General features: G+C 41.8%; 1 protein-coding gene across 1 annotated transcript in view; it reads right to left on the bottom strand.

Moving 5' to 3' along the window:
* cdhr1a (cadherin-related family member 1a) overlaps positions 1-27266 on the bottom strand; it is a 37865-nt gene that overhangs the window by 2947 nt on the left and 7652 nt on the right. The window contains exons 5-16 of the mRNA XM_060854129.1: positions 26759-26848; positions 26559-26645; positions 25739-25855; positions 25513-25656; positions 23621-23699; positions 20834-20934; positions 19611-19814; positions 17646-17798; positions 17386-17550; positions 13825-13892; positions 4134-4362; positions 2541-2795 (exon numbers count right to left, since the gene is read on the bottom strand). Coding sequence (XP_060710112.1) covers positions 2541-2795; positions 4134-4362; positions 13825-13892; positions 17386-17550; positions 17646-17798; positions 19611-19814; positions 20834-20934; positions 23621-23699; positions 25513-25656; positions 25739-25855; positions 26559-26645; positions 26759-26848 — 1692 coding nt within the window. The remainder of the gene's footprint in view (positions 1-2540; positions 2796-4133; positions 4363-13824; positions 13893-17385; positions 17551-17645; positions 17799-19610; positions 19815-20833; positions 20935-23620; positions 23700-25512; positions 25657-25738; positions 25856-26558; positions 26646-26758; positions 26849-27266) is intronic.

Here is a 27266-nt window from a genome sequence, read left to right as displayed (position 1 = left end):
AACCTGATCTGACAGCACTGATGAGTAATCAATAGATTCAAAAGATGATGGGATGCCTTGTTACTTTAAATTATTGATACCCATTCCTGCGAATCTGTCAGACTACAGCAGTTTAGAATTATATAGAATCTCTATAGTGTGGAAACAGGCCCTTCAACCCAACAAGTCCACACCGAACCGCTGAAGAGTAACCCCCTAGACATATTCCTCTTATCGCCCCCTTGACCACGACCCCACCTCCCACCACCAAACCATCATCTCCCAGACCATCCAGGACCTCATCACCTCAGGGGATCTCCCATCCACCGCCTCCAACCTCATAGTCCCACAACCCCGCACCGCCCGTTTCTACCTCCTGCCCAAAATCCACAAACCTGCCTGCCCCGGCCGACCCATTGTCTCAGCCTGCTCCTGCCCCACCGAACTCATCTCCCAATACCTCGACACGGTCCTGTCCCCTTTAGTCCAAGAACTCCCCACCTACGTTCGGGACACCACCCACGCCCTCCACCTCCTCCAGGATTTTCGCTTCCCCGGTCCCCAACGCCTTATTTTCACTATGGACATCCAGTCCCTGTACACCTCCATCCCCCATCACGAAGGACTCAAAGCCCTCCACTTCTTCCTTTCCCGCCGCACCAACCAGTACCCTTCCACTGACACCCTCCTTCGACTGACTGAACTGGTCCTCACCCTGAATAACTTCTCTTTTCAATCCTCCCACTTCCTCCAAACTAAAGGAGTTGCCATGGGCACCCGCATGGGCCCCAGCTATGCCTGCCTCTTCGTAGGATATGTGGAACAGTCCATCTTCCGCAACTACACTGGCACCACCCCCCACCTTTTCCTCCGCTACATCGATGACTGTATCGGCGCTGCCTCGTGCTCCCACGAGGAGGTTGAACAGTTCATCAACTTTACTAACACCTTCCATCCCGACCTGAAATTCACCTGGACTGTCTCAGACTCCTCCCTCCCCTTCCTAGACCTTTCCATTTCTATCTCGGGCGACCGACTCAACACAGACATCTATTATAAACCGACTGACTCCCACAGCTACCTGGACTACACCTCCTCCCACCCTGCCCCCTGTAAAAACGCCATCCCATATTCCCAATTCCTTCGTCTCCGCCGCATCTGCTCCCAGGAGGACCAATTCCAACACCGCACAGCCCAGATGGCCTCCTTCTTCAAGGACCGCAGATTCCCCTCAGACGTGATCGACGATGCCCTCCACCGCATCTCCTCCACTTCCCGCTCCTCCGCCCTTGAGCCCCGCTCCTCCAACCGCCACCAAGACAGAACCCCACTGGTTCTCACCTACCACCCCACCAACCTGCGCATACAACGTATTATCCGCCGCCATTTCCGCCACCTCCAAACGGACCCCACCACCAAGGATATATTTCCCTCCCCTCCCCTATCAGCGTTCCGCAAGGACCACTCCCTTCGTGACTCCCTTGTCAGATCCACACCCCCCACCAACCCAACCTCCACCCCCGGCACCTTCCCCTGCAACCGCAGGAAATGTAAAACTTGCGCCCACACCTCCACACTCACTTCCCTCCAAGGCCCCAAGGGATCCTTCCATATCCGCCACAAGTTCACCTGTACCTCCACACACATCATCTATTGCATCCGCTGCACCCGATGTGGCCTCCTCTATATTGGTGAGACAGGCCGCTTACTTGCGGAACGCTTCAGAGAACACCTCTGGGCCGCCCGAACCAACCAACCCAATCACCCCGTGGCTCAACACTTTAACTCCCCCTCCCACTCCACCGAGGACATGCAGGTCCTTGGACTCCTCCACCGGCAGAACACAACTACACGACGGCTGGAGGAGGAGTGCCTCATCTTCCGCCTGGGAACCCTCCAACCACAAGGTATGAATTCAGATTTCTCCAGCTTCCTCATTTCCCCTCCCCCCACCTTGTCTCAGTCGGTTCCCTCAACTCAGCACCGCCCTCCTAACCTGCAATCCTCTTCCTGACCTCTCCGCCCCCACCCCACTCCGGCCTATCACCCTCACCTTGACCTCCTTCCACCTATCCCACCTCCATCGCCCCTCCCCCTAGTCCCTCCTCCCTACCTTTTATCTCAGCCTGCTTGGCTCTCTCTCTCTTATTCCTGATGAAGGGCTTATGCTCGAAACGTCGAATTCTCTATTCCTGAGATGCTGCCTAACCTGCTGTGCTTTGACCAGCAACATATTTGCAGCTGTGATCTCCAGCATCTGCAGACCTCATTTTTTACTCACATATTCCCCTATCCTACAACTCTATATTTACCCCTGAACACTATGGACAATTTAGTATTGCCAATTCACCCAATCTGCGCATCTTTGGATTGTGGAAGGAAACCAGAGCAAACCCACGCAGACATGGGGAGAACGTGCAAACTCCACACAGACAGTGGCCTGAGGCTGGAATTGAACCCAGGTCCCTGGCGCTGTGAGGCAGCAGTGCTATCCACTGAGCCATCATGCCTTTACATTCTTGTATAGTTTGCATGTACACCTTCACAGAACATGTACTTACCTCCTCTGTAATGTCGATCCTCACAACTGCTGTTGTGCTGAAGGAAGGAGAGCCTCTGTCTTTAGCTAACACCACTAGTGACCACTGACAGTCTTTGTTTCTGGTGATGTTGTGAATGACCTCCAGAGATTTGATGTAGGACTTCAGCACAATCTCCCCTGTGGCTTGATCAATGTCAAAAACATTTGCAGGATCTGCTTGCATTATTGAGTAATCTATAATATTATTCGGTTCTTCTGCATCTTCATCTTTGGCCTACAGTAAAAGTACAGACACAATTCAAGAGATCACTTAAAAGTGTGAGTGAATGGCAAGGTGTTGGTGACAGCACTACTTGTGACAGAATTGAACTTCAAATGTTATTCAGCTGTGACGTTGGGCAAAATATTTTCCACCTTTATTGATATCTGGAATTATAGAAAGATTCAAATAGCAGGGATCTCTACTCCTCTTACCTGCTCTAGCTAGCACCCAGCAATGGAACAATTAGTCCTGAAGCCTATTAGAAGGTATTATTCTGTTGTTTTTTTTTCACCTTTGCAACTTGTAAATAATCAGAACTGTGCTAAGGAGATTGTTGATGGATGTAGGACTGTAATATATGTGCTTTAAACACTTCATTATTACATCTTCTCAGTTTTGCGATGTTGGTTCAGCATGCTATTCTTGAAATCTTCATCCATCTTTTTACAAACCAGAGGTTTGATTTCACTAGCATACTCATGGATGTATATGACACAAAACACGAAGAACAGCCACCGTATTCTATTCCATCTTAAACCCCAAATACTATTGATCCTGTCATCAAGTACCTTATCTTCCTTTGATTGGATATCCACCAGCACATCAATTATTGAATCTGTATCTGTTTTCAAATCACTTTATAGACTTACACTGTAATGCTTCTTGCAGTCTCCTCCTAATCCAATGTTATATCATATTGCCTCTGTTCTTCAACTGTGCTCTAATATTTGTTCCCTCTCTAGGCTTTACACCTGAATTTCTGGCATCCATGTTTTTTCACTCCTATGCTTTTTAAACCTTTCCATCTTCCTGCTTCCTTCTGTTCTCAAAGTCTCCTTAAAACCCTTCTCTTTCTCAGCATCCAGAAATTCACCATGTGACTGGTGCAATCCAGTCCCTTGGAGAGTACAACGTCTTTGCCATTGCCAACACCAACACCAACAGTATTGTTCACCTGATCTGATCGATTATATTCTCAAAACAGTCGGTATAGTTAACAGTAAATAAAGTACTTGATTGCGCAGTGTACCAATGCACCATGCACTGTGGAACTTTGGGTGGGTCATTTGCTCCCACGTCCCTGGAAATCTGCCTATCTGACCACAGAAGGTGTGAATCCTTTCAAATCTTTCCTCATTGTGCTTGAGCCTTGTGAGATGGCTGACATTAAAAATCATCCTGGTATGACACAAATCCAGAGCCCATTATTCTCTAACAGTTTCAATGCCTGACAAATATACCCAACCTGAAACTTCAACTGAGAAATGCAATCTCTGTTAACATTGATCTTATTCACATCTTGTATATAAAGGCAATAACATAATACATTATTTTGTCATCAATTCTTACCTCGACTTTCACAGGCAATCCAATGATCATAACTTGCTCCAAAATCCCCTCACTAAATTCTGGGTAGTGATCATTGACATCTAGGACTGTTACAAAGACTTCAGCCAAGCTATGCTTTCCTTCCACATCTGCCGCTTTGATGTGAAAATTGTATCTAGATTGTACCTCAGCATCCAGCACAGCCCAAGGCTGAGTGTATATAATCCCCGTAGTTGGGTGAATCAGAAATCTGGAAAATAAGAATTCAGTAAAACAATAGCCCTGTTTAAAAAACACACACTGACAATAAAATGCACTGAGCAGCCTTCTTATTATGTTGTTCGGATGAAATGAAAAGTTTCTTACAATGAATACACCATCCCCTCTGGTATCCTTGTCTCCCCCCCCCCCCCCCCTTTTACTTCTCATTTAGATGCCACCCCTCGGTAACATCATCTAAAGCCAGAATGTTATTTTCACACAGGCATTGATGATCCCTGAGCTGTACCTCACCTCTCTCCAGTCCTCCTCTTGTTGTTAAATCATCAGACTGTTTATCCAATTGCAGTACTGGGTGAGCAGACATTTCCTGCAAGTAAATATTGGGACATTGTTTTCAGTCCCTACTCCGTTCCCCTAGTTACCAATACTATCCTTGCCCCTGGCAACAGTTTGAGATTAAACTAGGCTGTTTACAATCTTGGTGTCACATTTGATCCTGAGATAAGCTTTTAACCATATATTCATATACATTAATCTCTAAAACCAGTTATTTCCAACTCAGTAACCTTGTTGAAATGGCCTGTCTCTGTTCATCTGTTACTGAGACCCTTGTTCTTGACTTTGTTATCTCTGGGCTCAAAAACACCAATCTTTTGCTGGCTGGCCTCTCATATTCTACTTTAGTAAACTTGGCGTCATCCAAAATTATACAGCCTGTTGTCTTGACTCTCAGGGGTTTCATTTCCCTATAACTCTTGAGTTCACTGGCCTACATGATTTTAATATTCCCATCCACATTTTCAAAACCTTCCATGGCCTCACACCTCTCTATCTCAGTAAGTTGCTCCAGTCGCACAATCCTCTGAGATATTCTGGTCCTCTAATTCTGGTCTCTTGTGCATCTTCAATTTTAATTGATCCATCATTGATGGCTGTGCAAATGGCTGCCTATACTTTGGCTGCTTGTTACACATCTTCATCTCTACCTCTCTCTCCTTGTATAAGACATTCTTTAAAATTTATCTCTTTGTCTGAATTTCTGAAACATCATGATATTATTTTGTTTTAAAATGCTGCTCTGAAGCACCCGGGGACATTTTATCACTTTAAATGTGTTAAATAAATATGTCATTGTTGTTCAAATATCAATTCAGAAGTTTTATAATTTACTGCAATGAGGATAAAAGGAAAGTTTAAAGAAATGTCTTCTTACAAACAGCTGTTGGAGAATGGAGTGCTTTGCCACAGGAGCTGGTTGAGAACACAGCATTTTTTAAGGAAAATTGGATAACCATGTGAAGCAGAGGGAAAGAAGAGAACAACTTAATATGTAGAGCTTTAGCAAAGATTTTTATAGAATCAGGGTCTGAATGTTTTAAATGTTTATGATTCTGAGTTTGGGGAATATTTGGATTGAGAAGTGTAATACTTTCCATATTGAGCACGCATTGTCAGTACTGTACACTGATAACATCTCTACTTTTCCAGCTTAGTCATCTCATGGGATCCTACAGTGGTGTTCACAATGTACTAACCAAGTTAACTGCTGAGTCCTTAAAGATGGCTTACACAAATATAAGCTTCAAACAACCATCATAAAATTTGCTGCAATGAGTTGGCCAATTGCATATTAACAGAAACACTTAACTGAGCAATGAAAAACTGTCAGTTCTCTGTTAATTTAAGTTGATTGATGCTGAGCTGTCAGTTAATGCGATTTGATACAGTTCAGAATACACCAGTGTGAGAAGAATCGTGACAATCTTATATATAAAATGTTTGGGGCCCATGTGACACAGTGGTAGAGGTCCTCCCTCTCAGCCAGAAGCCAAATTCAATTTCCACCTCTTTCAAAGGTGTGCAATAACATCTCTAAATAGGTTGATGAGGTAACTACCTATACAGAATACTTAATTATTGCAACTACAGAATGGTACAATATGGAGTATGTCTAAGCAAATATAATAATTCAGACTAATTGAGCAGGTACCTTTTGTGCTGTAGAATTTTATATACAAATATTGTACTATTTGAATGATAGCACACATTAAGTTTATATTTCAGCATGGTTTGTCAGTTGGGGAAATGCAATTTAACCCATTGTTTTAAATCTCAGCATTAAAACTTGATGACAATACACTAGAGTCTTGAAACATTTTTCCATCTGTTCTAAATGCACAAACTGAGGGTCGACTAGTCAGCTCACGTGCAGTTCAGGATTACTGCCAACACCACAGGTTTGTTTGCTGTTCCATCCTTCCTCTGCACCTCTACCCCTAACAGTCATATCAGCATGCCAGGGAGCATCAGGAGGTATAGAAGTCGATGTTTCAGGTGTAATCCTTCTTCAGGTTAGACCTGAAACATCGACTTCTACACCTCCTGATGCTGCCTGGTTTGCTGTGTTCTTCCAGCCTCCCTGCCTGTCTATTTTGGATTCCAGCATCTTCAGTTTGTCTTTGTCCCGAACAGTGGTATCAGCAGATAATGAGTCAAGGACGTGCTTTTGGGAGCTTGCGCACATAGGAAGAAAGATCATTCAAACTACAGTAATGTGCACGAATGCCACTAGAGGGACAGATTTACCAAGTTACAAATTAACCTGAATTTGAAATTAAAATGTATGAATGTTGCTAAAAGTTGTTGTGGTTCTGTTCACCGAGCTGGGAGTTTTTGTTGCAACGTTTCGTCCCCTTTCTAGGTGACATCCTCAGTGCTTGGGAGGCTCCTGTGAAGCACTTCTGTCATGTTTCCTTCGGCATTCATAGTGGCTTGTCTCTGCCGCTTCCGGTTGTCAGTTGCTGTCCGCTGCAGTGGCTGGTATATTGGGTCCAGGTTGATGTGTTTGTTGATAGAATCAGTGGATGAGTGCCATGCCTCTAGGAATTCCCTGGTTGTTTTCTGTTTGGCTTGCGCTATAATAGTAGTGTTGTCCCAGTCGAATTCATGTTGTTTGTCGTCTGTGTGTGTGGCTACTAAGGATAGCTGGTCGTGTCTTTTCGTGGCTAGTTGGCGTTCGTGGATGCGGGTTGTTAGCTGTCTTCCTGTTTGTCCTACATAGTGTTTTGTGCAGTCCTTGCATGGGATTTTTTCATGAGCAAAACCAATGTAGTGTACAAAATCCCATGCAAGGACTGCACAAAACACTACGTAGGACAAAAAGGAAGACAGCTAACAACCCGCATCCACGAACACCAACTAGCCACGAAACGACATGAATAGCTATCTTTAGTAGCCACACACACACAGACGACAAACAACATGAATTCAACTGGGACAACACTACTATTATAGCGCAAGCCAAACAGAGAACAGCTGGAACTGACAACCGGAAGCGGCAGAGACAAGCCACAATAAATGCCGAAGGAAACATGACAGAAGCGCTTCACAGAAGGCTCCCAAGCACTGAGGATGTCACCTAGAAAGGGGACGAAACGTTTGCAACAAAAACTCCCAGCTCGGCGAACAGAACCACAACAACGAGCACCCGAGCTACAAATCTTCTCCCAAATGTTGCTAAAAGTATCAGACAAATTCTCCCAGCCCCTGAATGACATGGTCAGCAGTGAGACAGTTGGGAAAGTACAACAAAAGTTTAAAAAAGGAGATTCTCGCTATCAAAGAGAAAAATCCAACTTTGCACATCAGGATTAATCAGCTAGATGAGAATGTCACCAGTGACTGACAAGGAGTCTATTTGCTTGCATTAACATCTCGGTATTATCTAATCAAGCCTCGTTAATATATAGGTTGCTCTTTTCCTAGGCAGAGAAACGAGAGAGCAACAATTTCCAATACAAAAGTCAGAGTGAATGCCTTGCAACTCGTTGATCTTGTAAGGTCAACCGGATACTCATCTTGGTCAGCAGTCCGCAGCACTATTAAGAAACTGAGTGTGCTGAACCTGGCTCTGCTTGGAAAATGTCAACTATCCTTTGATATGACACAGCCAGACCCAGGCACAACGACACAGTATCTATGGTATTGGTGGACTCTTACAAGGTAGGATCCAATTTCCTACGTGTTGCTGACAAAACTGGCTGCACCTCCACTGTCAATGTGAGCATTTTGATAACATTATTAATGGCAGACATCATGGCTTACTCTCATGCCTGGAGATAAACCAGTGTTTAATTTCTAGCAGTCCGCTGCGTGCCAGTGACCTGATGCATTTCTGCCTTGGCCAGCTACAGTGATGTGCTCACCCGAATGTAGTCCCAAGTGTAATCTAGCTGAATACCCACTGAATATCAATGCCTGAGCTTTTGAAGGGTGCAGGAGACAGTCTTGTCAATATTTTCAAAGAGGTGGAAGAGAGGGTGACATTTGGAGAGACTGTTATCTTCATGATGGAGACTGTGTTGGTGTAGCTCTGAAGAACAGTCATAGGACTCAAAATGCTAGATTATATATATATATTCCCTAAAGTGTGGAAACAGGCCCTCCAAGTCCACACTGACCCTCTGAATTGCAACCCTCATCACACTCATTTCCCCTACCATACATTTACCCTTGACTCATGGGCAATTTAGCATGGCCAATCCACCTTAACCTACACATCTTTAGATTGTGGGAGGAGAATGTGCAAACTCCACACAGACGGTCACCCAAGGCAGGAACTGAACATGGGTCCTTGGCACTATGAGGCAGCAGTGCTAACCACTGAGCCACTGTGCCATCCTCAACTCTTAACTCTGTTTTTCTCCCTCCAGGTGCTGCCACAAACCTGCTGAATTCTTCAGCACTTCCTACTTTTATTTCAGATTTCCACTATCTGCAATATTTTATGTCCAGTTACAATTAAAATGAAATAGAATTTTGTGAAGAATGTGATTTGCACATTGCTTTGTAATGTTCTCGGACATTTGTTTCAGGAGGAAAAGGCCTGCTTCACATGTTTATTCATCCAAACTGGACCAGCTGACTAAAAGCTAAGTCATTTACTGTGACAACATACAAACAAACACTTGGCCACTGGGACAATGAAGCACACTTAGTTCTCTGTATACTTAGTCTGTGTACCACTTTGCTAAGTGTACATTATTGAGAGACTTGCCTAACAAAGAATAAAGAGTGCAATGGAGGAAGAGACACAAAGTGATGGCACATCAACCCTGAAATTACACTGTTAGACTTGTGAGTATAAATATTGAAGACGCCTGATTGAAATTCCTGTCATTGCCACTTTATTGGAGTTGTCAAACAGTTTAAAATAATTTTATTCATAAAATGGGAGAGAAAGGAGTTTCAGACAAATGCAATACAATGAGTAAGTCTCTCAGCTAGGCAACAGTACCAACAGAAATGCTTCAGGAGACATTATAGTTATTCAGATTATGATTTTTATAATTTTAAGATTGTGTGCCATCCAACCCTTACATCAGCAGGTACAGCTGTCATGTATGAATGAATTTAAATATTGCTGATGAAAAGACACAATTGGTTAAAATCTTTCATCTCAAGAGGACAATTTGCAAGAAATACTCTATTTGAGGAGGATACTAATTGATTGTCAGCCATGGAGAATGCACCAGTTAATGTTGACTAACAGTGAGTTGCTAACCTTTTTTCATATTTATTCAAGGCAGGTTGACTTTGATTGGTCAAGTCTAGTTGAAAATGTGTTGCTGCTTAAAGCACAGCAGGCCAGGCAGCATCTCAGGAATAGGGAATTCGACGTTTCGAGCATAAGCCCTTCATCAGGATCTGCAGACCTCATTTTTTACTGGTCAAGTCTAGTGTATAGTAACAGCATAAAACAGCTAGCTTCAACTGTTGCTCAAATATTGCTCACAGGGTAACTGCCGTATCACCTGTCCTTTGTAGGGAAATTTGCAAAGAAAAACACCTTTGACCACAAGCCCTTCAGAAAGTGGTCAGCACTTAGCATCTTCGAGAACCTGTGGGAAAAGGAGAGGGTGGATCATGTTGCATGGTTCCCTGATCAGACTGTCAAAGTCGTTTGGCAGAATGCCTCATCGCCAGAATTTTCCAACAAATACCAAGACAATGCTTGGCTGGTGGTGAGAAGGGAGATCATTCATGTAGCCCGGTCGGTCTGCGCAATTACACATTGTTCATGCAGTGGCTATGTCAGGTGGAGGGGTGGGGGGGGGGATGGGTGTTCAGAGTGTCAGACGTCTCCTGCTGAAATGTGAGTTTACAAAGGGAGTCTGGAAAAAGACGCAGTGTTTTTTGTCAAGATTCATCCTGAACAGCTCCGTGATGATGGACTCTGTGCTCTACGGGCTGTTCCCCGAGACACACATCAAGACAAACATTGACTGTGCCTGGAGGACTATCAACTCAGTGAAAAGCACTCTTTGGTCTGCCCGAAACCTGTTGGTCTTGCAGAGCAAGGAGTTGAGCTTGACTGAGTGTTGCAGACTGGCACATGCCAAGGTCCAGATCTACATGCTGAAGGACACACTAAAGACTGGGTGGTTGCCACCAAGGTGCAATGGGGAAAGATCATTGTCTGATGTCTTCCTGCTGAAGGTAAATGGGGCCAGTTCAGTTATTGGACCCTCCTAGTGCCTCAATGTTGTAAATATAGTCTTGTATGTGTAAGAGATGCCTTTGGTTTGTTAGGATGGAGTCAAACTCAAATATTTTTGTTTACTTGACATGCTACTATACAAAGTTGAGAGAGTGCTGGAAAAGCACAGCAGGTGAGGCAGCATCCCAGGAGCAGCAGATTTGAAGTTTTGGGCATACACCCCTCTGCAGTCTCCGCTTTCACCTATGATACTATACAGAACCAAATTGATTCGTGGCAATGTATATGTATATAAAGATATTTTTCATGAATAAAGTACATTTTTGAAATAAAAGATTACTGGGCACTTTTCTAGGATGAATAGTGATGGCCTATGTTCCCGCTCAGAGGGTCCATGCTTACTGATTGGAGTATGGATGCATTGCCTTGCAGTTCTGGAAGCTGCTGTCGTGCATGGCCCTCAGAGGTCCACACTGGGGAAGCAAATACTAGAGAGAATGTAGGTGACAGCGTTGGGCTCATTCATGACCTTGCACAAAATTCAGCAATGATCAGCTCAGGTGGCTATTATCCTTTGATGTGCCCTATTTTAGCATCAGGCTTACACAGTAAACAATGGCTCAAAGTTTGTGCGAAGATTTGTAGCTCGGGTGCTCGTTGTTGTGGTTCTGTTCGCCAAGCTGGAAGTTTTTGTTGCAAACGTTTCGTCCCCTGGCTGATGATGATGATGTCGCCTAGCCAGGGGACGAAACGTTTGCAACAAAAACTTACAGCTTGGCGTACAGAACCACAACAGTAAACAATGGCTCAGGCAAACAACAAAGCTTCTAACAATTGGTGTCCACTTGCCAACCAATTGACAATCTCTTCTCATGCACTACAAATGTTGTTTTCCCTTTTCTTTGTATTTTGTTGAAACTTGCCCTGATGAGCTCAACAAAACATGTATGTTTTATAGCAATCCTGAAAGTTTTGGGCTACCAGATGGCAACTTCTAAGTGGATTCCACAGCTGGCAGGCTTGCTATTGTGGAGTGCACCGTTTAAAAACAAATCCATTATTTTGAATGCACACTGGTACTTGTCTCCAATCTAATAATGATAATTTGTTGACCACTTTGATACAGGATACTATACAGTGGGATGTCTTGGAGGTGCCAACATTTCAAGGTTGTCCAAGCATTAAAGTGAAATAACTCCCCAGAGTAGCCCTTTATTGATACATGGAAAGTCTTTGACTCTTGTCTCGTCAGAGTCAGCTCCCACAGTGTCAGAATCTCTGATACGCCTCTTTTCTCTGTCAGCCAGTACTCTCTGATTAAACCAGATTAACAGCCCCAATCCAGGAACTCATATCCTATGAGGTCCAGCTGCCTGACCTCATTATAATCACAACAAAAGATTAATCACTTGGAAGAAAAGAAACACATTTTCTTTTTATTTTCTTTTTGAACAGTTCAGGAGGTCAATGGCAAAAGTGTGAGGGTAGGGAGTGCTTGGAATCAGGAGCTCAATGATTAAATCTCGAGGAAGATGTTCAGCTGTGCCAACAGCCCTTCCAGGTGAGCCCTGCATTGAGTTGAAGCGTTTTTGTGTTCTTACCTACTATCGGGGAAAGAGAATGGATGCTAGGAGAACATTTCCTCTGTGCATTATTTATAATGAAATTATAAACTCATTTAAAAAGAATGGATTTAAAATTTTTGGATCCTTGACCCACCCCATAACAGAGTGAGACCTCTGAGCTGTCAGCTGCTCAGGCTATTTTTCCCATTTTAAATGTGCTGAAGATAATCTGTGGTCAATATTGAGCTGATGCTCACTGTCAGTAGTTGTCTTTATTGGGCTTAAAGTGAGAGCACACTAACTCAAGATTCCCTGAGGCATTCTGAGCAAACCCTAGTCATGCCCTACACCAAAACATATCCCTCCTCTCCACTCAAACCTAGCTCCAGATAAAGGAAGACTGGGTGGAATACCAACTTGATTCCTCTAATCAAAATCTGAGCTGTGATGCCAACTGGGTGAAAGTATGTTGGATTTAAGTTCCACCCCAATTTTTTCCTCCTGTAACAAATTCTCCACAAGTAATATCCACTCCCACTGCAGTAATTTCAGCCCAGAAGGTATTTCATTATTTCATTTTTCATAAGAAAGCTTCTCTTGTTGAACTCAAGAATGTATATTGTTCATCAGGTGATGTTGACAGACTGGAAAATGATTTATGCTACAAAACTGAAAAGGAGAATTTTCTTCACAGGAAGATCTGGTAAATGTTCACTTGTTTGCACATATGTGGAGGCAAGAGTTACTGTTCCAATCTGCTGTTGCATGGAAGAATCTTGCATTTATATAAAACATGGCAGCCCTTTGAACTATATTGACACAGATATTTCGGCCATACTGTCCAGGGCTTTTGTTTAGCTATGGTAATGATCCTGGCTGGTTCAGGGAGGAGGAGGAATACCATATAAATACGGGTTTTATTATTAATTGATTTAAATCTATTTTGAGCATGTATCTAGTTATTTAATTATTTTGTTGTTTACTACTAGTAATGTATGATATCCTATTTTATGTTTTGGTTGTTTGTTTGTAGGATAGATTAGTAGTTAGTTGGGTTTTTTCCCTTTTTTTGTTATTTTCTTTCTTATTTATCTGATTCTATATTGGTGCTTACACTTGTTTGTATTACTTTCATAATGTTGTAAAAAAATCTTTAAAATTTTCTTTTTTCACTAAAAATACCTATTAAAAAAGGAAGAGTCTTGCATTTTAATGCAATTTACATTAGATTTGGAAGTAAGTGAGGAAAACAGACTTCCCAGATACTTATTCAGCAAGCCAGTGTATCTGTCAAGGGAAGAATCCAATCAAAATCCATGCAATTTTAGCTTTGTTTAATTGGATTTTGTTTCTAATTGCAAAAATTGTGTTACCCATCCCTCCACCGTTTCTGTGAAATGAAAAGCAAATCAAAAACCTTACTTACAGATCAGCTCCTGTTCCATATATGGAATACTTCACATCTCCCCACATTTCTGAGTCGGCATCATTTGCCTATGAAGATAATCAAATTCCAGGATTATGACAACATAAATATTATTTATATAATTATCTATTTGATAGTTAATTACCGGCATGCTACAAAACTAAATAGAAAAAGCAGCTCGCAGTCACTTGATGCCACATGTTGTATGGTTCAATGACATCAATTGCTACCTTACATCTGAATTGTTCCCTTACTTTTGTCCTTCAAATTCCATTTGTTTTGTTCATAAAGTTTAGAATAGTAAATAAGAATTCTTGTGTACCTTAGGCTTATTTTGAAAATGTATTTACCAACATAAATGTAATTGACATTAGTGAGCAAGAGCGGAGATGTGTACTAAAGGAGGGTCACTTCAAATGCCAATAGATGTACAGCAAACTTTGTTTTAACTAGTACCTAATCAATTGGCACCCTTGATAAACTGGCAAAAATTATATACACCAAATACCATGATCTAACACAATTATGCTGTAAATGATGTATAACAGTGATGTGTATACTTCCTGCATTAGATTGGACTCACTACTGTGTGGAAACAGGCCCTTCGGCCCAACAAGTCCACACCAACCTTCCGAACAGCGACCCACCCGGACCCATTTACCCCTGACTAATGCACCTAACACTACGGGCAATTTAGCATGGCCAATTCACCTGACCTGCACATCTTTGGACTGTGGGAGGAAACCCACACAGACACTGGGAGAATGTGAAAACTCCACACAGATAGTTGTCCAAGGCTGGAATCGAACCTGGGACCCTGCTGCTGTGAGGCAGCAGTGCTAACCACTGAGCCACCGTGCCACCCATGTTTCTGTTATTTACTGTATGTTTTACGCTGCTTTTAGGAGGTGTGTTGATGATTTTACACAGATGTTTTGAGGAATGTTGATGCCCTCTGATGCCTTACATCAGTTTTGGAATTTCCAGTTTGCAGGTTCCAGTTACCTCCTCTTCACCATGGATGTGTAATCCCTCCAGTTACCTCCTCTTCACCATGGATGTGCGATCCCTCCAGACATCCACCTCCACCAGCATGGTCTCAGGGCTCTCTGCTTCCTGGACCAAAGGCCTGAACTGTCCCCGCCCCACCCACCCTCCTCCACTTGGCCGAGCTCGTCCTCACCCTCAACATCTTTTTTTATCTCCTCTCATTTTCTTCAGCTCAGAGGGTTGGCAATGGCTATCAACATGGGCCCTAGTTATGCCTGTTGCTTTGTGAGGTATGTGGAACAATCCTTGTTCCAGTCCTATTCAAGGCCCCACCCACAACTCCTTCTCTGATATATCAATGATATCATCAGTGCTGTTTCCCTTTCTCATTTGGAATTGGAATGGATCATCAATTTCACTTCCAATTTCCTCCCTGCTCTTACTTTCACCTGGTCCACCTCTAACTCCTCCCTTCCCTTTTCTTGACATCTCGTTTCTATTTTTGGGGATAGACTAGCCACCAATATCCACTATAAACCCACTGATTCCCACAGTTACCTGGACAGTATATCCTCATATCCTGCTTCCTGTAAAAGATCTATTTTATTCTCCCAGTTCCTCCATCTCTATCGCATTTGTTCCAATGATGCCAACTTCAACAAGGGAGCCTCTGAAATGTCCACCTTCTTCCTCAACCAAGGATTCCCCAGGACAGGACCCTCCTCTGGGTCCAACCCACACTTTACCCCCGCCTCCTCTCTTTCCTCGCACAACAGTGATAAGGTTACCCTTGACCTTACCTACCATCCCACCAGTATCCACATCCAGAAGATCATTAACCACCATTTCTGCCATCTCCAACGAGATGCCACAGCCAGACACATATTTCCCTCCCCTCTCATGTCTTTCTTCTGCAAGGACTGTTCTCTCTGGGATACCCGAGTCCACTCTCCACTCCCAACACCTCCTGACAGCTCCATGGCACCTTCCCCTACAATCGCCGAAGGTGTAACATTTGTCCATTTACCTCCTCCCTCTTCAGTATCCAAGAACACAAACTTACCTTCCAGGTGAAGCATGCTTTACTTGCACTGCACACAATCCAGTCTATTGCATTCAGTGCTCATAGTGTTGTCTCCTCTACACCGGGGAAACAAATCATAGACTGGGTGGCCACTTTGCAGAACAACTATGCTCCGCCCGCAAAAATGACCGTGAGCTTCCAATTGCCTGCCACTTCAACACATCACTCTGTTCCCTGGCCAATATCTTTGTCTCAGGCTTGCTGCAGTGCTCTAGTGAAGCACCCCTACTCTCTCTCACTCCATGGTTGGGATGTCACTGCCATGGAACCCAATTGTGGGGAAGCCCTGGTAGTGACCATTTAATATTGGACTTCACTCACTGAATACTTTCCGATCATAGAAGCCCTACAGTATGGAAGCAGGCCATTGGGTCCATCAAGTTCCATACCTCCCATCTGAAGAGCATTATCACCTGACCCACACTCCCTCTCTTTCCCTGTATTTTCCAAAGACATGAGGAGAATGTGCAAACTCCACACGGACAGTCACGCGAAGCTGGAATTGAACACAGGTCCCTGGATCTGTGAGGAGGAGTGGTAACCACTGAGCCACCATGCCACCTATCAAGTTGGTTTGCGAAAATCAGTGCCTATGGCCATTGTTGAATCCATTTAGAGGAGGCATGATTATGACAAGGGAACCCTAATTTAATTTCATTTGGATTTCGCAGCCGGATGCTCTAATCAGGCTATTCAAGAATGAAGAGCTATCCAACAGAGTCCCAATCCCACATCCATCCACTGCATTACGACTCAATGATTACTGGGTAGGAGTCACGTGTTGCAGTCTACCAAGGAGCCTTACAAACAATCATACTGCTGGGCTGAGTTCAGCCAACTATGGCCAATGGAATGAGACCTGGAAGTGCCTCCCTTGTTTGCAGGAATTATCCCACTGCTGAGACATTTTCACAAATTGGAGTAGGTAAGGGGCTAACATTTCAGGTTTGCTGGAACTTTCCAACTGCAGATGAGACAAGATTTGCAGATGAAACATAGGCATGGAGGGGAGAGAGTGGGAAATGAAAGGACAATGTAGAGGTGACTGCTTTAACCCACAAGGGACCCCCAACTCCAGTAGACATGACTAATGGGCCACATCTATAACTAGACGATTCCCCCTTCATGTTTGTGCCCCAATAGCATTTCAGAAGTCACCTCTGTTGTGAAATGCACTCTCTTGTTCTCCCTCTTCAGTAATTAGCACCTCACCAAGGATCAAGGCTTGCAAACCATCCCACCATCCTTAATGGGACAGTGGGTGTTCCCTCTGGCTACTAATGGCCAGTGTTGGGTGGCTATGGAGATGCACATCTGATCCAACATTGTAGCCCCAATCCCAAGTGGAAAATCTAACCCTAGATGTCAAACTTGGGACTGGCAGATCTGTAATTTTAATTAGCCCATTGCCGCAACCAACTGGGCCACCAAGGGAACTACTTAAAATAAATGTTTGAAAGATTATCGAACAAACATCCTTCACTTACCGTAACACATATAACAGGAGAACCCCCAGGAGAGTTTTCGGGAATCCGTGCAATGTAGAACTCGGAAGTGAATTTAGGAATATTGTCATTTGTGTCCAGCAGTTGAATGATAATGTCAGCCGTGGAACTAAACTTTTCTGGAGTGTCTGATTCAATAGCAAGGAGCTAAAGGGAAGTAACAATGCATTAATTGAAGTTGCAAAATCTCCAAAACTAAAATAAATTTGACAAAAGTTGCTCAAATAGTATAATTCACTTACCTTAAAACTAAACAATTGGATAATTTCATAGTCAATAGCAGTCGAGTTCTCCACTATGATTGTGACTTGTGCCTCGTTGATGACAATTTGGGGAATAATTCGGAAAATACCATCTGGGCCCTCTAGCCTGAGGTTGAATTGTGCATTTGTTCCCTGAAATCAAAATGTCAGAGATTTGTTAGGTCTGTATTTATTACTGCCAGCACATTAAAGAAATTCTGTCCAAAGGAAGATGTTTAGAAAATCTTTTCTTTACTGAAGATTTCTGCACAATTTTCTGAATCCTTCATAGCTATGACAGCAAAATGCCTATACAATTGTAAACAAATGAAAACTGGTCTAGGGAAATTGTTTTGTTTAAACATCGTGCCCTTTTAATATTTGGCATAGGGAGGTTTTTACTTATGAAGACTTCGAGCACTCACTGACATTTTTTAGCCAAGGTTTAATTGTCATTTATATTTGATTCACTCAACAAAATTCAGGACATGAAATACAAGCCTACAATCTGTTATTCAGTATTGGGCTGATGAGTCAGACAGGTGTGTCCTCCAATGGCTCCCAAACAGACATTAGTCCTTCATAAGAACATCAAGTCCAGTTAGGACACACAAGTTTCTCAAGGCTACCTAGAAGCCGTAATGATAGATGAGCAGGGACTGGACATTCTACTACCATAAGAGTGCACACTCACTCCAAAATTCACTGTTTTACCAGGGAAGCATAAACCCTCAGAAATTAGTTGCTTTCAATACATGATCATGGTATAGTAGTTTTACTGCATTCTATAATTTCTCAAGTCTTTAATTAAAGATAGAGAGATTGTAAACATTGTCCACCTAAGCAGAGAGAGCTAGCATTGATGTGTAAAGATGATGTCTAATGAAGCTAATAGGATTGTTTTGAAGAAGTGGCTAAAGCAATAGTCAGGGGGTATGCCTATTTCCAGAAAAAATATCAATAAAGTCCCTCATAACGAAAATAGTAGTTATATTGGAAACCCATGGAATTGAAGGTTAATTATTGACTTAATTAAAAAATTAACTGAGCAGTTGGAGACAGAGAGTGAGGCATAATGGGCATTTACTCTAACTGGAAGTGCCTCATTGAATCCCGAAGGAACCTGTGTTGGTTCGGAACAATTTACCGTTAGGTGGTTATTTATGGCTGGCATGGACATGATAGGCTGAAGGGCCTTATTCTGTGCTGTGGATCTCTATGATTCTATGGCTACAGCTCTATAACAGTGGGTGCACAAGTTTCATGTGTTTCCTGGAACTTGGCAGTGAAAGCAAGGAAAGTGAACTGGGGATTGAGCAAATGACAGATAAAGCACTGACCTCTCACACTTTCCTGCTCGCTTGTCTAGTTATGTGAAATACTTGTGCTCACAGTACTCAATCTGTGAGTTTGCTTTGACCACTTTACAAGTGATGTCTGTTACTTTGAAGATGCCTTTCATTGCTTGGGAGACTTCGCCTCTAAATTCCACCTGCCACCAGATCAGCAAAGATGCCACTTATGCTGCTTTAGTTTGGGTGTCAATGATTTGCCAAGCTGACTTGCAGTAATAAAGGATACTCCTGGTTTCCAATATAACTCAGGTGTCAACCTGAACAGCAACCCAGAAAATCCAAGTGTGCCAACAGAAACTACTTTGTTAAAAGCAAGAAACAGGTACAGAATATTTAGAATGACTAGTATTATCAATTGACTGATAAAAATAAAAAACTAAACTTCACTGCAAATATTTCTAACATCACTGAAGAGCATAGATTTTGAAGGATTTTTTTAAACCAGTAGATGGCAATCTATCTGTGAGATAATTTTAAAGGGATGCTGGCAGAAACCATTTTGCAATTCCATGAAAACTCATAAAATGGAATTCTCGTTCCAAATTGTGCCCTCTCAAATTTAGTCTGTGATGCACACAGTAAACTTCAAATATCAAACAAGTAGACAAACCTGATCAGAGTCATTTACTGTTATTTTCAGTCCACGCAGTATCTCTCCTTCCAGGGGATGTTCATGCATTGTAATCTCAAATTGTGACTGGGGACCATTCTCACCATAAAAAGTGGGGCGATGATTGTTGAGGTCCACCACCTGGATTGTTACCATAGCTGTCATAAACGTTTGTACATCAACATCTGGATTAACCTCTGAGGCCTTGGATGAATCACAACAAAAGATCTGGGTGAGTTATGTCTGTATTGTCACATTTCACGATTTGCATCTGTAGGAATACATGTTGATTTTTGCAATGACACATGATTCAAAAGCACCAATGCAGTGCACTGTGGAAAGGGATGGTGCACTCTATATTATTAAGATTACCATTTCAGCTGCATTACTGTGGAAGTTCTAAGTCCAAATATTTTTTCATTAGAAAAAACACATTGAACTGTTTTGGAGTAACAGCAACTTCAGTGAATCCCTGTAGGAGACTGAATCCCTGGCTAGTTATGATGGGAATGCATGGACACTGATTTCAATGAGAATTCAGACTTTCTTTACTCCAAAGAAATATGACCCGTAGAAGTTCAAATTATGAAGTTGTGAAAAGAACATAAGCAATCAAAAAGTATGAGGTTAAGTGAGAGGGCAACAGTTCAGTAGATGGAGAATATCAAAAAATATAAATTGTCCCACATTTAGCACTTGGTAACTTAATGATTTGGAGGTGCCAGTGTTGGATTGGGGTGGGACAAAGTGTTTATGCCTGAAACATCAATTCGCCTGCTCCTCGGATGCTGCCTGACCTGCTGATCTTTTCCAGCACCACACTTTTCAACTCTGACTCTCCACTATCTGCAGTCCTCTTGGGATGGACAAAGTCAGAAGTCACATGACATCGGATTATAATCCAGCAGGTTTATCTGAAATCACACTCTTTTGAAACGCTGCTCCTTCAACAGGTGACACGATCTGACGAAGGAACTGCACTCTGAAAGAATGTGATTTCAAATAAACTTGTGGGACAATAACCTGGTGTCATGTGAACTTCTGACTTTATAACTTAAATGGACAGCAGACCCTGTGTTGGATTTGCCCACTCAAGCAATCAGCTTGATTATGCCATAATATCTCTCGTAAAATAGTGGCACAAAACACTTCAGACACCTTCAATATTCATATCCTTATACCTATTACATAGCTGCGATTATTTCCAGATTTTATTGACCCACCTGAATTAGAAGTTTGTAAATGTCCTTCTGAAGAAACTTTGTGGCTCGAAGGAGAGTAATAGCCCCAGTTGTGCTATTAATATCAAAAGATCCATCGTTTCCTGTTAATAAATTGCACGTTATTGATAGATGCGAACAATACTAAAATCATACAAGTCCTATTTTACCGAGCTAACCATACAAATTGAAATTTAATCTGATTGTCACTTTCATTTGCACCATTGACTCAAGGATACCTCAGCAAGAAAACTGTTTGCTCCACCTACCATTTGTATGGGAAGTTGTGTTTCAAAATTCTACGCATTTACTTTTTTTCTTTTTCTAACTGGACAATGTGAGCAAAAGAGAAAGGAAGTGAGAAGAATTGTACCCAAGCCCTGAGATTGATTGATGACTTGAAGATTGATGCAAGTCCCCAATATGGATGTTCACAGGGATTGAGTCTTTATAATTAAAACCACATTCAGATCTCCAGATCACGCTACTGACCCATGTTACAAAATTCTAAACCCTATAACCACTCAAGTTGTGACAAAACTAAGATTTGCATTTATTTGGCAATATCATGACATTTGAAGGTACTCTCCAGCCAATGAAGTAGTTTGATTGCATGGCCACTGTTGTAAGGTAGGAAATACAGCTGTCAGTTTGCACACAGTAAGCTGCCATAGACAGCAATGTGATAAGAGCCAGGTATTGTTTTTGTTATGCTGACTGAGGGACAAAACTTTCAAGAAAACTATGGGGTCGTTTCCATCCACCTATACAGTCTTAGCTTAACACCTTGTCTATCACTCCTAATAAAAATCACCACAGACTTGCTGGACCATAAGGCTGCTCTCCTGTTAGAGAAAGGCAACTGATGGTGGCTTAACCTGAGGGTTACCACACCTCAAGCAAAGGGGAGAGGTTGAGAAGGAGAATCCTTCATGGTGACCTCAGCCAGTGTGGTAATTGAACCTGTGCTATTGGTATCAGAGTGCATTGCAAACCAACCATCCAACCAATGGAGCTAATTGAATCGCCAGCTCTCCCTCAGTACTGCACCAATTGAGCTTCTACTTCAAAACTAAAAAAGTGGGAAAGGAAGAAAGAAGGACCAGTGACATCAGAAAGAACAAAGAAGAAATATATACTTATTTCACACATTGCATTGGATGATGAGTGCTAGTTACAATTTCATGGGAATGTGTGTAATGACTGTTGCTTTTATTGCTGTATAATACCGCTGTGAAATGATGAAATCAGAGCTTTGTGCATGTTTTAAACATTCACTGAACTATGTAATACACTTTCTGCTTCAATGTTTCCTAGTATCTCACAAAGAATTTCACTGTTCACCAGCTCAAGGCCTGGCGTGAAGCAGCTCCAGTCTAACCTGGTACTTAATGCAGAGGATGGTGCGTGTATTGAATGAGTTGCCATGGTGGCTGGTATAATTACAATATTTAAAAGGCATCTGGATGGATATATGAATAGGAAGGGTTTAGAGGAATATGGGCCGGGTGCTGGCAGGTGAGACTAGATTGGGTTGGGATATCTGGTCAGTATGGACTAGTTGGACAGAAGGGTTTGTTTCTGTTCTGTCCATCTCAATGACTCTACGACTCCATTGCTGGTGGGGATAAGTGAAAATCAGATTTCACATCCGGTAACATCACTATCATAACGAGTAGAAAGCCAATCACTGCACAGCTTATTACTGAGATTCCAGGCTTACAGTTTCAATAGCCATTTACACCAGCATCATGGAGCATTAGTTGGCTCTTTATAAGAGTCAATGCAGCAATTTTCTGGAGCGACAACGAGCTGGGAGCATAACAAAAAGGTAGGGAGCTAATACAATAATCATGATTCTTCAGCACATTATTCCTATTTCATTGACTTCATCTCTAAAACTTAGAGTTGGTTTCCTTTTAATTTTGAAAATTGTCAGCATGGTGTCACTTGGTGCTCAGACATTAGAATTACAAGTCAGCAAGCAAAAAGCACACTGAACAGCCCTGTTCAAATACCGAAGTCCATGAAAGTCAACAGGATAAATCAGCAATTTTAAAAACAAGGCTAGGCTGTTTGGGTTTGAACACCCAGATTACTCAAACTTGGGACTCTATAGACCCACACAGTGTGTAGTCAAACATTTCATACAGGCCACTTGCATTCTGAAAAGGTTGAATCAGTTTCAATTAGATAAGGGCTAAATTTTTAGTTATTTTATAACTGTGAAATGGGAACCATAGATGTATGAAGGCTGGCTAGAAATATAAAAGCTGCAGTAGCAACAATATAGAGTTGGCCTTTGGTGAACTAGAGACAATGCCTTTGAAAAACATAAAAGTCATCATAATCTTTCCAGACTTAGGGTTCAAGAGAAATGACTGGTGGTGGTTTGACTTAAGGATCACCGCATCTTAGGCAAAGGGTAAGGTTGTGAAGGGAATCCAATATGTTAACTTCAGCTGGAATGGAATTTGAACCCACACTGTTGGCATCACTTTGCATCACAAACCAGCTGTCCAGCCAACTGAGTCTACTAACGTCCCCTAATTGCCTGCAAAGGCTGTGAGAAAACAACAGGTAATGTAAGACACCTGTACAGCGAAGTGTGGGAATGGTAATATGGATGTTGTTTTGTTTTGTACAGAAACTGGAAGTGTTTGCAACTCACTAGAGTTTTACATTTCACAGTGATAAGACTGTTCTCCGTGTATATGCATGAAATGAACAATCGTTAGCCTGATTCCTGAAGTCTTCTATTACCTCACTGAATTGTATGATTACACTTACCATGTGCAATAGTGTAATGGATTGGATTGGGGTTCCCACGGTCTCCATCATAGGCCGTCACTGTAAATATTTCTGAACCCTAAAAGGAAATCAAAATAGACAGTCTGTATAAAACTGAATAATACGTTTTGGCGTACATTATTGTTTTTTTGCAAATTTTGATTATTTTCTCCAATTTAGTTCTGTTATGGACCAGACCAAACCCTCTCAAAATATTCAGAAGATAGTCTAGATCCTAACTTTTATTTGTTTTCAAGGTAAATGGAAGATGGTTGCATTCCAGATGCAACTTGATTAATCAGACTACTGGACTTAAAGCAAAACACTTTTGCTGCATCCACTATAGTTAAAATATAACAAAAGAAAGAAGAAATTAGAATAAATTAACTCTGTTGGAAATCTTAACAGAATAATTGACACAATAGCTATTACTAATTAACTGTTCCAATATAGAAACATCCCATAAACACACCCTTGGCAGAAGGTAAATTTAGAAAACAGATGCAACTCCAGTACCAGGGAGAGAACCCACAACATTGGCTGTAACAGAGGAGGGATGAAACAGCTTTCAATTCCTTAAGACCCCAACAGCAACTGCTGAGAGCTAAAACTAAAAATCCTGGTTCTGTGGGAGCTTGACCACACCCATTCAGGTTGCTTCTATTGTTCTAACTTTTGAAAAAAAAGCTAAGGCCTCACAAGCTGTTTACTCTAGTAGATCTGGTAGATTGCTTGGCAATTCTGTTTTAAAACCTCTGTTCAAAAAAAAGGACAAAGTGTACCTCTTAAAGCCATAGTATTGTCATGGCTCCTGTTCACTTCCTGTTCACTTCATACTGTTCTCCTTTTGGCACCTCTTAACAATGACACACTCACAAGTACAAAATTATATTCTTCCTCCATACTTCAGTGTATACTCCTTTATGTATTATCCAAACAAATTTAAGTGTATTTTCTTACGTGTATTCTCCAATAAAACCTTAAACCATTTTAACTCTAACAATGGCATCATCCTAAGTATCAATTCTTTCGAAGTTTGTGACTGTTCCCGAGTTCAAATGGCTGATCAAGCACAACCAGAAAACTCTTGGAGGTTTTTTTGGAATTAAGCTATATAAAATAGCACTCCGTTTGACTCGCCACTTTTCTGATCTGCTGCTTAACCAAAGCAACCATATGAATGCTTGCCCCTGTTCGAAAATAATAGCTGTACCATTGGTGAGAAGGTTATGGGCTCAAGTCCCACTTTAGGGACTTAAATATAGACTCTAAGTTGACACCATTGTACGGAGGAGCTGTTAGCTTTTATTTTAGATGTTATAGCAAAACCTGTCCACTATGCAGGGGCTACATCTGAAAGTAAAATACTAATGGAGAAGAGAGTTTCAAATTTATTACTAATTGCTCAAGTCATAAAGTAGTTATTGGCAAATTCTTCTTAATATTTTATTAGATTCCCTACAGTGTGGAAACAGGCCCTTCGGCCCAACAAGTCCACACCGACCCTCTGAAGAGCAACCCACCCAGACACATTTCCCTAACTAATGCACCTAATACTACAGGCAATTTAGCATGGCCAATTTCACCTAACCTGCACATCTTTGACTGTGGGAGGAAACCCACGCAGGCACGGGGAGAATGTGCAAACTCCACACAGACAGTTGCCTGAGGTGGGAATTGAACCTGGGTCCCTGGCGCTGTGAGGCAGCAGTGCTAACTGCTGAGCCACCATGCTGCCCCAACTTGGTCCTCAGTGGAAACTTATCATTGTTTTGCACTTTGGCTTTGAATTCTTTATATGAACCATCTCAACTTATATCTGAACACAAGACTGCTAAATGTACAGATATTCAGTTACAGCATGAATGAGTACGTGATGAATCATTACTCACAGGTTCAGTATCTTCATACACGTATCCAAAATATGGTGTGCCAGAAAATATGGGAGGAGTGTCCTGAATATCCAAAACATTGATTGTTACAGTGGTTGAGGAAGAGCAAATTCGATGCATTCCTCTCAACTTGCCACCTCCATCCTAAAATAAAAGTGAAACCATATTATGGACATTAGCTTTCTCCAGATGCCCCTCCAACCTGACCCCCACTACCCCAGTTTACCTTGGCTTTAACAGTAACAAAGTGGGTCGTAGACTTCTCAAAATCCAGAGTTACACTTGATTTTAGTCGAAGGACCCCACTGTATCGATCCATTGAAAACTTGTTCTTCTGCATATTCTGGAACAGAATGTACAGGAGGAGCAGCAAATTAGAGATGGAAAAGAACTATGAGAATCTAAAACAGTGAAAAGCTGTTGAGCAAGAATTCAGTTTTTAAAAAAGGACAAAACTTTAGTTAAAAGTTCACTCTTCATATTTTTAAAAACATTGCATAAACAAAGGGGCAATTTTAATGCTTCCATTTAATGTAATATGAATAATATTGAGTTAGACATCTTCATACACATCGCCTGAGTTTACTTTTCATTGAGGTCAACAGCAGGCATCTGAGATCTCAACTCTTTTGGCAGAAGTTAAAATAACTCCCAACATCTCCCACAGATACTATGGAAAATGCTTCATCAATAACCCAAAACCTTGGAGCCTTTCAGGAAATTCCACATTAACCACTCAGTTATTTCCAATGTTCCACAATTACTCAAGTGTTTTCCTAATATTTGTTTAGATCTTTCTGTTTCCTGCTGAATTCCGTTGTTTACACAGCCTAAATGGATACTCTGCCCTTTGGAATTCTCACAGTTATTAATACTGATGTCAAGTCACAATATCGTAACAACAAACACAGAAACATGGTCACTTTTGTCCTCTTCTGTAAAATCGTACTGTTTATGTGAAGAAGGTCACATTTCCTCCTTGATTTCTTGCATGTGACAACAGTTTCATATCAACAATAAATAATACTGCAATAGAGAATGAATACCTGCAGAAAATAAGTGACACTGCCTCCAGATCCATTGTCTTTGTCCACTGCCTGCACCTTGAATATGCTGGTCCCCGAAGGGGTGTCCTAGCAGACCCCAGTCCAAGAAAACACATTAGTCAATTTCAGATTGCATTAGTTTTGTCAGTTGGCAATTAATTAATTAATTTAATAAGAGATTGTTCCTAACAGAAATTTACCTCAGGGATATTAATGATATAGGGTCTATTAATGAACTCTGGGCACTCATCATTGGCATCTGTTACAAGTATTCGAACCTTTTCGACAACCTGTAAACACAAAGAGTTCTCCATCTATCATTTTTCACTGAAAGATGATTTTGCAGACAGGTACACATGCAACTCGATCCATTGCTTGGAATCACAGATAAGAAAAACCATGTTGTGCATTTTATACCTAAAAGCAATAATTGGACGTAAGTATCTTCCCTTGAGAAGAATTCTCACAAAGAAAGCCTCCCCAATCAATGTGACACTGAAATTAAATACCCACCCTAAATGTTCCTGAATTGTTGTGCTCTGTGAGATAGCACTATGTTACTTGAATAACATTGTTTCACAAAAAGATATTTCAAAATGAAAGAGAATTATACCACAGAAGTATTGATAATATCAACTCATAAATACATTCAAACTATTTTGCTAAATCAAGGTTCTGTGCTGGCTTGCTCTAACTATGAATTTTAAA

The sequence above is a fragment of the Hemiscyllium ocellatum genome, chromosome 43 (assembly GCF_020745735.1).
Source record: "Hemiscyllium ocellatum isolate sHemOce1 chromosome 43, sHemOce1.pat.X.cur, whole genome shotgun sequence".
NCBI classification, from domain to species: domain Eukaryota; kingdom Metazoa; phylum Chordata; class Chondrichthyes; order Orectolobiformes; family Hemiscylliidae; genus Hemiscyllium; species Hemiscyllium ocellatum.
The sequence above is the reverse complement of the archived record's forward strand: the minus strand, read 5'-3'. Positions and strand labels throughout refer to the sequence as shown.